General features: G+C 42.0%; 1 protein-coding gene across 1 annotated transcript; it reads left to right on the forward strand.

Annotated features, from left to right (window-relative positions):
- Positions 1 to 679: 679 nt before the first annotated feature.
- On the forward strand, positions 680 to 9,819 carry FAM199X (family with sequence similarity 199, X-linked). The gene is made up of 6 exons (XM_080991205.1): positions 680 to 1,020; positions 4,053 to 4,272; positions 4,538 to 4,687; positions 5,201 to 5,362; positions 6,963 to 7,223; positions 8,594 to 9,819. Exons 1-6 carry the CDS (start codon positions 818 to 820, stop codon positions 8,762 to 8,764), a joined length of 1,167 nt encoding a protein of 388 aa, XP_080847331.1. The 5' UTR covers positions 680 to 817; the 3' UTR covers positions 8,765 to 9,819.
- Positions 9,820 to 10,320: the final 501 nt, after the last annotated feature.

Here is a 10,320-nt window from a genome sequence, read left to right on the forward strand (position 1 = left end):
ACGATAAAGCAGTCTATGATGCTGTCGTCTCTCATTAACTCGTTGAGAGTTCCCATATCAACACCAAATATATTTCCCTCATACACAGGGATGTTCTCCGTGTTCTCTTCCATCGTAACGCTGCTTTGGTGCCAGCAACGGCACCTCAAATTTGGAGATTTCTGTCCCAAGGCTACCCAGCGCGTTATGAGCCTCTTCAACAAAGCACGTAGCCTTTTTATTGCAAACCTGAGTAGCACCCAGCAACAGCTGTGCTGAAGCCTCCAAACCAGGAGAGATAATTTGTTTCACACGCCTCTCCTGTTTGCAATCGCCTGCAGCTAGCCAGACCGAGGCTAGTGCCCTCTTATTTTTTACAACAAATTGAGCATCCCTGGCTCTAAATTTGCAGCCGTCTGGTCCTTCAAATACTCTCGCGGAAACCATGCTCCCCACAATTTCGCTCTATTTTTTAAAACTCTAGTTTCAACGCCCACTTGAGCTCGCTGCACCCCTTGCTATTGCCCGCCTCCACGGCAGGGGGCGCTGCAGGGAGAGAGAGAGAGGGGGGGGGAGACGGGCTTTCTTCTTTCTCCCCCCTCCTCCCTCCTAGGCAGGCGCGCGGCTCAGCATACAGACTTGCCTGTCAGGGAGGAAGCTGGCGATAGAGGCTTCCGGTCCGATCGGCCGCTGGATCTCTGACAGGAGGCTCGGTTTGGAAGCCGGCAGTGATCGCGGAGGGGAATCGCTTTCTTTCCCGTTATGGCGGCTCGGCTGAGCCTTCCCGTCGCGGGGCCCGCGGGCGCCTGAGGGACGCGTAAGCCCCGCCGCCTCCGCCATGGCCGGCGAGGAGCCGCAGAAGTTCCTGGCCCCCGACGAGCCCAGCGCCCTCCTCTTCTCCGCGCCGCCCCGCGCGCACGGCGCTGGCGGCGGCCTCGGCTTGTGCGATGAGGGGTCCGCCTGCCTGGACGTCAGCGACTTCGGCTGCCACCTCTCCTCCTGCCACCGCACGGACCCTCTGCGCCGCCTCCACGCCCACAGGCGAGAACGGGTGGAGTGGGGGGCGAAGGGTGTGGGGGGAGTGTGTCTCAGGTGGTCTTGTGGGCCCCCGATGGAGCGGCGCCCCATCCCCCGCCTACCTCGCAGGGTTGTTGTGGAGGCTGGGAAGAAAGGGAACGGGAGAGCCGTGGGAGTTCAAAGGGTCGTCGACATGGGTGTGAGGTGCTGCGGATCGTCCTCGCCCCGAATAGTTTCTCCCTCCCCCCCCCCCCTTACCAGCTTTAAAAGCCTCTTAACTGCGTGGGAAGCTGTGGGGGAAAGTTAGACGTTTCCTTGTGGGAAGCCCGAATGCCTATTGTAACACCTTCCCTATCTGGAAGAATGAATCGAGGGGGTTATCTTTTCATATCTTCTTCTGCTTCAACATCTAAAGGGCCTCCATAATAATAATAATAATAAAATTCTTTTGTAGTGTTTAATAATGCAACATTTTTAGTAGAAGCCCCTATTTTTGTTTTTATTGATTTCCCATTGGGAAGAGTGCAGGTAAGAGAATTCTCTCCACCAGGTATTTGAATCCTGCACCCCAAAAGTCTCAGAGCAACACTAATGGCGAGAGGCAGTGTGTGTGTGGGTGGGGGGGGAATTGGTACCAGTCGCATACGCATTGTGCATTGAAAAGCACATGGTGTTTGGGTACAAGGAGGCTAAGAAGACTGCTGGGGGTGAGGGGACTGTATGGACTTTTAAAAAACGTTCTCTTAATAAAACTAAGAAGAGATGGGACTAAATACTAACATATTGGCTTCAATACACTGATGTGGTTGAGGCTGAGTAGAAGCTAGGTAGGTTTGCCACTTCTTTTTTTAATAACCTGCTTGGCATGCAGAAAATTAATAGGCAGAGCCGTTCCCATTGCTGATATATCTGTACCAGGGAAGGTGTCACTTGTTCAGTTTTTTTATTTGCAGTACTGCTGTTCAGGGCAGAGGAGCAGGGTCAGAAGAGAAGGTGGCAACCCTTTCAGTGGGTAGAGATGGCAGCTTCTTTTCTAGCAGAGCTCCTGTGCTCTTAACATATTCCCACGGAAGCCTTTTACACTGTTAATATTTGCACACTAAGCAAGTTTCTGTGCCATTAATATGTTTCCTGAAAAGCAGAAATTCAAGAAGTTCATTTCTTTTTTTGTAGCAGAGTGAAGCCTGCCCTGTCTTGTATCTGCCTGTCATGTATAGGTGAAACTTGAAAAATTAGAATATCATGGAAAAGTTCATTTATTTCAGTAATTCAACTTAAAAGGTGAAACTAATATAGGAGATAGACTCATGACATGCAAAGTGAGATATGTCAAGCCTTTATTTGTTATAATTGTGATGATCATGGCATACAGCTGATGAAAACCCCAAATTAACTACCTCAGAAAATTAGACTATTAAATGAAATCAGCAAAACAAGGATTGCAAATAGAGCAATATTGGACTTCTGAGAAGCAAAAGCATGCATATATACTGAGTACTTGGTTTGGGCCCCTTTTGCATCCATTACTGCCTCAATGCGGCGTGGCAATAACAGATTGCCCATGGGATTACTGAACCAGGTTTTGGTACTTTTGGCAGTGTGGGCAGGTGCCAAAGTCCTGCTGGAAAATAAAGTTAGCATCCCCATAAAGCTCATCTGCAGAAGAAAGCATGAAGTGCTCCAAAATCTCCTGCCAAAAGTACCAAAACCTGGTTCAATGCCCATGGGATTACTGTGCTTGATTGGCCAGCAAACTCGCCTGACCTGAACCCTATAGAGAATCTATGGGGCATTGCCAAGAGAAAGATGAGACATGAGACCGAGCAATGCTGAAGAGCTGAAGGCTGTTATTGAAGCATCCTGGTCTTCCATAACACCTCAGCAGTGCCACAGGCTGATAGCATCCTTGCCACGCTGCATTGAGGCAGTAATGGATGCAAAAGTCATTTAATAGTCTAATTTTCTGAGATTGTTAATTTGGGGTTTTCATCAGCTGTATGCCATGATCATCACAATTATAACAAATAAAGGCTTGACATATCTCACTTTGCATGTCATGAGTCTATCTCCTATATTAGTTTCACCTTTTAAATTGAATTGCTGAAATAAATGAACTTTTCCATGAGATTCTAATTTTTTGAGTTCCACCTGTAGGTACAGAACCCCTGATAGAGAAAATAAACAATGGTAAACTTCAGAAGGGTTCATGGTGGTCATAGAAATCAGTGGGACATTATTCCTGCTTTTTTGCCTGTTGGATCCCTGAAGCAGTTTGAAATACACAAATTGCAAGATAAATACTTATAACAATAAAGCATTATACAATACTCGGGAATTTGCTTGGAGGGGGGGTTGTTCTTGATTTTTTTTTTTTTTGGTATCTTTATTTTAGGTCTGATTATGATTTATGTGGAAATTTTTCAATTTGGTCATGTAATTTTGATGTTTTATTGTTTACGACTACTTTTCTTTGTAGTTGAGCATCCCCCCCCCCCCCATTTTGCAAGCCGCCATGAGCATGGTTTGAATTATGGAAAGGCTGCATACATATAAAATGGTGTATGAATGTAAACAATTTCAGTTTACAGTTATTAACACATCTGGATGCAGCAGCATATTGAAACCTAAAGTTTTGTCTGTGAAGTTCATTTGAAAAAGAGGTGCATTTACTTCTTTTCTGAAGCCTGGAAAGATGCTAAGCTTGTGGACTTCTGATGGGATAATGGAGTTTATAGATGGGGTACCATTGCTTAAGAAATATTAACTAGAGGTCTAACTTAGGGCTTATTTTGTCATTCTTCGAGGCCATTGTCTGGCTCACTGTGAGCTGAACATGAACAATCCCTAATCTGCCATGTACTCTTTGTTGCCCCATAACTGGTGCATATTTTGAATGGCTGCTTTGAAGCTTGATGCAAGACATGGGGGGACAGATATCTGTCAAAAGCTGTTCATCCTGGTGCTTACGTTAGTTGGCTTTTAATTCCAAGTAAGCTAGCAACATTGAATGTTACTGAAATACTAAGGTCAAATGTGACTGCCATTCTGTTTTGCAGGTGGAACTTGACTTCATGTGGCACGAGTGTAGCCAGCTCTGAATGCAGCGAAGAACTGTTTTCGTCTGTCTCTGTTGGTGACCAGGATGACTGCTTCTCACTTTTGGATGATCAGGACCTGACATCTTTTGATTTGTTCCCGGAGGGTAGTGTCTGCAGCGATGTCTCTTCTTCCATTAGTACATATTGGGACTGGTCAGACAGTGAATTTGAATGGCAGGTAAAAATGCTTTTATAGGCTGTCCCATGCATTAATAAACTGCCGTGGTCTGTATAACAACATTGAAAGCACTGTGTTTCCAGCTAGACAGTAGCCATAAGTCAATGCTACTTTTCCTAACACAGTTGGCTCCCATGTAGGTGTGTTTAGGATTGAAGCCTTAATTTTCCGTATCTAGTTCTAGTGTTTTAGTTTGTTGCTGAATGTTGGACTGCATTGCTTCATTCTGAAATTGATCGGATATATGTATTTTTTTGTCTATAAGTTGCCTGGCAGTGACATTGCAAGTGGAAGTGATGTGCTTTCTGACATCATACCCAGTATATCAAGCTCCCCCTGCATGCTCCCAAAAAAGAAAAACAAGCACAGGAATCTTGATGAGCTTCCATGGAGTGCAATGACTAACGATGAACAGGTAAAACCTTTTTGCATTTGGAGACTGCATGCTTGTAAACAAATTTTTAAGGGCTAAATTATTCATAGCAGATAAAACTCTGGTTTGCAACAGTAAGTGCTAATTCTCTTAATTATATGGAGGAGGTCAATTTCTCAAGTTTTATTTTTCTCTGGTGTTATTCAAGGTATCTTGAATTGTGAAAGAGCTGACATTTATATCCTGCCTCCATCTAATAAAAATGTTTTAAAAGCCCCCCAAAGGCCATCCATAATAGACTAAATAGAGGATAAAGCATAACTAGCAGATAGCAACTGGTAGGAAAGGATTGGGAAGGATAGACAGTAAGGCTTGGCTTGTTGTCTAATGAGAGCAGAGATGATACTACCCAGATTTCTCTGAGGAGGGCAATCCAAAGGCAGGAGGCTTCAGCCAAGAAATCCCTGTCCTCCTCTCACAACACGTCTCTCTTTGAATGTGGAATTCTCAGTGAGCATCATTGGTAACTAACTACCTGTTCCAATGTTTTCTTAGGTGGAATATATTGAATATCTGAGTCGTAAAGTAAGCATGGAGATGGGGCTTCGAGAGCAGCTTGACATCATTAAAATTATTGATCCCACAGCTCAGATTTCTCCTACAGACAATGAGTTTATTATCGAACTAAATTGCCTCACTGATGAAAAGCTGAAACAGGTATGTGAAACCGAGCTTGAGATTCTTTTTAAACCAACTGTTTGTCTTACTCTGGTATGCATGATCTTGCTGCATACTTCTATAAACAGTAACAATTAGTTGTTAATTTAAGGGCAACTGAAAGACTTAATGCATTTTATTTTGGAATGAGCTGCCATAAGGTAGAGACCTCTTTGTTGGGCCCCTCAAGAGTAAGAATACATACTTCTACAATTGTGTCAGGGTTGTTCCATCCCTTTCGTTCTCCATCAGATTTTTTTTGTTACTCATATGTGTTTACTTGAAAACATTTCCACCACACCTTACTTAATAAAGAGATACTTATTGAAGGTAGTGGCCTGCGGATATCATCGTCTATCAGCATACTCTCTGGAGATGGGGATCCTTGAATATCCTGGTCCCAGGCTACTTAGGGCTTTAAAGTATATTGAAAAGGAGGGAAAGTCATTGGTGTTGATGGGTGAGCATCTACTCTTGGGTTTTCCTTTCTTTCTGCAGCAGAGTTCCTTTTACAGAAAAGTTCTCCTGCATCTTTTACTTCTTTACAGCAGCAGCATTTTAGCTCTTAGTGAAATTCCCATTACAGGAATAAACACCATTTGGTTCTGTTTCTCAGAGCCTTTATTGTTTACAAAACTTTACACTGGTCATTTAATAAAGAAAACAAACAAAGCAACAAAATATTTTTCTCTTTTAGCTATCCGGCCAGAGACCTAATGCTCACTCCTTCACATGCTCGTTTACACTGACCCAGACTTAGTTGAACACCTTTTGCTGGGGAAATTTTCTGTTGCCTAGCAACCTGTTCAAGACTATTTTCAAAAGTTTCTTCTAGAATATTTCAGCAGTTGGACCTGGTAAAACACCTGTGTGTCTAGTAGGGTTCCCCCTGCAGTTGCTTTTAAAACCAACTGAAGTTTCTGAACAATCTTCATATAGCATCATGTGGACCATACAGCACTAATTCAGGCCCCATCTGCAGTAGATATTCAAAGCAGTATCATACCACTTTAAACAGTCATGACTTTTCCCCAAAGAATCCTGGGAACTCTGGGGTGTTGTTTTTTAATGGTGCCGAGAATTATTTGGGGATTCCTGTTCCCCTCATAGAGCTGCAATTCCCAGACTTTCTTGGGGAGAGAGATTGATTGCTTAACCACCTAGGAATTTTAGTTCTGTGATGGGAACAGTAGTTTTCCTAATAATTCTCAGCATCGTTAACTAACCACAGTGCTCAGGATTTTTTTGGCCATAAGCCATGATTAAATTGGTATAATAGTGCTTTGGATCGAAACAAAATAAAATAAAAAATCCTTTCAGTAGCACCATAGAGACCAACTAAGTTTGTTATTGTTATGAGCTTTCGTGTGCATGCACACTTCAGCCCATACCAATAATAAACTTAGTTGGTCTCTAAGGTGCTACTGGAAGGAATTTTTTTTATTTTGTTTCGACTACGGCAGACCAACACAGCTACCTACCTGTAACTAGTGCTTTGGATGTTATTGTGTGGATGTGGCCTCAGTCTTTTGAAGGCCAGGTGTATCCAAGCGCTTGCCACTTCGACTCTTCGCCTTGACTTCTTTCTTTGTGTGTTTAGGTCAGAAATTATATCAAGGAGCATGGCCCCCGGCAGCGGTCTGCAAGGGAGAACTGGAAGCGAAGCAGCTACAGTTGTGGCAGTGCCAGTGGAGTGAGCGGTGCCAGCGCCAGCAGCAGCAGCGCCAGCATGGTCAGCTCAGCGAGCAGTAGCGGTTCCAGCATTGGCAACTCTGGTTCAAACTCCAGCGCTAACATGAGCCGGGCTCACAGCGACAGCAACTTATCTGCAAGTGCTGCAGAGCGAATCAGGGATTCAAAAGTAAAGCTTCAGATTCAGATGGACATTAAAAAAACCTTATTAGTATACTTTGAATCATTACAGTTAAAATGTAAATGCATTTACATGTTGCAAAAGCTCGATGAATGTTATTTTTTGAGGATTCTGGAGAAAAGGGTAGCCCACCTTTCCTGTAGGTAACTTGCAGCTTAATGAGCTCTAACGCTCTTTTTATTTTGCCATCAGATTTGAAAGTATGGAATAAGAGCTAAAACAGCTTAAACAAACAAGTTCAGTATTTGTTAGCATTGTGGACAATTGAACTTTGAAAGATTAGCACTTTCAGTATAGCACCATCAATTTCAATTACTCATATTATTTCTTCAGGAAAGCCATAGGATACTCCTGACCCCAAGGGGAAACTAGCTGTTAACTTTCGATTGTAGTCAAAGAAAATGTCATTAAGATTTCTCTTTTTTGTTTTCTTTTTTAATTTTTATATCTATATAATCAAAGGTGAAGGAAAGCAGCCATTCCCAAGTTGAATCACGTTTTGAACCAAAGAAAGCAATGAATATGGTCTTATGTTGTTGTTAAATTTATAGCTCCAAAAAAGAAATTGTTGGTTTTTTGGATTTATATACCACCCTTCCTCCTCAAGATGCCCAGGGCAGGAAACAGATATGCAACTTAAAAAAAGAAAACAAAGCAAAAACATTCTAAAACAGTTTAAAACATTAGGAAACCAGTTACAGTTACATTATTCCATCCCATCATTACAGGATTGCCAGAAACAAATATTCTTCAGCCACCAAATGTTTGGGCAAACAGGAATGTTTTCAAATTCCTCCTGAAAATTAATAACGGTAGAGACAAATGTGCCTCACTAGGGAGGCATTCCAAAGCCAGGGAGCCACCACTGAAAAGGTCCTGTCACCCACCTTGCTATAAATCTGCTTTCATGCAGATTTCTGTAAAGAGTCCTTTCTCATTGAACTTTGTGTAGGGAGGACAGAGTTGGCATATCTCTGTGGGTGGAGCCTTCCAGCATCATCAGATTATTGCCATATGTAACTGGATATTACGAGGCATGTAGAAGAGGGTTCCTTTCTTCCTCTTCCATCCCAGTATCCCAGTAAAAGATGTTTACCTGAAAATATTGGATTAGTTTTTGGCTGTATACACAACATCTGTTTAAAGCACGTCTCCCCACCCTAGTTGGAACTGTGGTTTAGAGCTGTGATGCTCAGTATCCTTAACAAACTACAGTTCCCAGAATTCTTGGGGGAGGGGTGCTTTAAATGTATTGTGTGTACGAAGTCCTAGTTAAATATGTGTCTTGTTTTACAGTGGTGTGTACAGTTTTGTGTAGAGACTGGGATTGACTTTGGCCATTTCCTTTATTTTGACAGAAACGTTCTAAACAGCGCAAGCTTCAGCAAAAGGCTCTGCGCAAGAGACAACTGAAAGAGCAGCGGCAGGCTCGAAAGGAGAGACTGAGTGGTTTGTTCCTTAATGAAGAGGTTCTTTCTTTAAAAGTCACTGAGGACGATCATGAAAGAGATGTGGATGTCTTGATGTGACAGGGGTGATTTTTTTATTTTATTTTAAATCAGTGTTCTTTCTAAGCCTTAAGCCTATTATATTGTTTACATAAATTTTTACCAAAATTTGGATTGGAGCTGGGGCTAGTTAGCCTGTGTCCCTCATCTATAGTTTAAAAGCAAAAAAAGGCATGTGATAAGAGATTAAGAGGATACTTAAAAAAAGAAAGAAAAAGAAACTAAGGCTAATTTATTTTGCTTTCAAATATCTGTGAGTACTTTACTGAAAAGTTTGCATTTCATTTGTAATTCCGCCTTAACCAGATAGATATAATAGTTGTTCTTTGGGTAAGAACATTTCCCCCTCTACCTGCTTTTTGGCCTGAATGGCTTAATGTTATTTTCTTTAAAAAACAAAACAAAAAACTGCAACTCCATTAATAGTTACTGGGTGACATGTTCTCCTAGTGGATGTGGCAGGATTGCCCTTCCTTCTCCTCCCCCCGTGCCCTCCCCATCTGCTCTGAAGGATCCCTCAGTTTTTGCAGAGCAGATTTTGGGAATGTTGGGGAGGGCTACAAGGGCAAGTCCTGTTTGCACAAGCAAGACACTACAGTTTGACGTCGCACATTTTTGTTCCTACTGCAATCATATCAAGGCTTTAAGGCTACACAAAATCATTTTTAGATTTATTGAAATAATTATTATTTACTTTTTATTTTGCCCTATGCCCATAGAACTCAGGGCAGTTCACAACATAAAATTACAATAAAAAAAGAATACATAATAAAAACAGAAACAAAGAAACCCCAATAATCCTCCCATGGCTTCATTTATTGCAGGGACTGGGGAACCTTTTAAGCCAAATGCACCCCATGACTAACGTATACGTGGCCCACAAGGGACTATTGAACCTGCGTTTCTGCTTGCCAGGGAATTCAAAACCAGGCAGGCAGAAAGTGCTTGCAAGTGCCTGTCAGGCCATGAAATATGGCTACATATAGCTGGGTGGGTCATTCATGGTGTGAAGGCCTGATGTGGTGTTACAAAGCAATAGGACAATCTGGTGAAGGAAACTTCTAGAAACAAATTCACATTTCCTCCCTCTAGATGCATATGTGTATATGTTCCAAATCACTGTAGTGTCATGTGCCTTAAAATTTATTTGAGACCTTTTCTTTAAAGTGAAGGTTTTGAGGAGAACATTGCAAAATTGAAATTAAGCAGATAACATTTTCCTGGTGTTTCAAAAAGATAATAATGTTTATTTCTCAAAGCCCTGTTCAGCTTTTTTGGGGAAAAAGGCAGCGGTTGAGAGATTTCCATCCTGACCTTATGCTTTTGCATAAAACCACATATTTCTTTATTCAGTTTCATGGTTAAAGTGATCTCATTTGGTTAATATTTATGAGTGGCTTCATGACATTATTTGCTATAACAGAGTTAAGTAAGTGCATTTAAAAGACCCATTGCACATCTTCATTACTACTAATAAGATCTGTTTTACATCTTGTTCTTGCATCTGCATTGGTTTCATTTTCCGATAGAAATGTTTTGACTGAAATAAAGCAGTGACATTTGTGTCAGGCAGGATA

Source organism: Podarcis pityusensis (assembly GCF_964106645.2).
Source record: "Podarcis pityusensis genome assembly, chromosome: Z".
Lineage (NCBI taxonomy): Eukaryota > Metazoa > Chordata > Lepidosauria > Squamata > Lacertidae > Podarcis > Podarcis pityusensis.

Excerpts from the sequence above, each read along its gene's own strand:
- FAM199X (XM_080991205.1), top strand. The coding sequence starts at position 818 with ATGGCCGGCGAGGAGCCGCAGAAGTTCCTGGCCCCCGACGAGCCCAGC. Across the intron at positions 1,021-4,052 it reads CGCCGCCTCCACGCCCACAG|GTGGAACTTGACTTCATGTG; the intron begins GCGAGAACGGGT and ends TCTGTTTTGCAG. Across the intron at positions 7,224-8,593 it reads AGCGAATCAGGGATTCAAAA|AAACGTTCTAAACAGCGCAA; the intron begins GTAAAGCTTCAG and ends TTATTTTGACAG.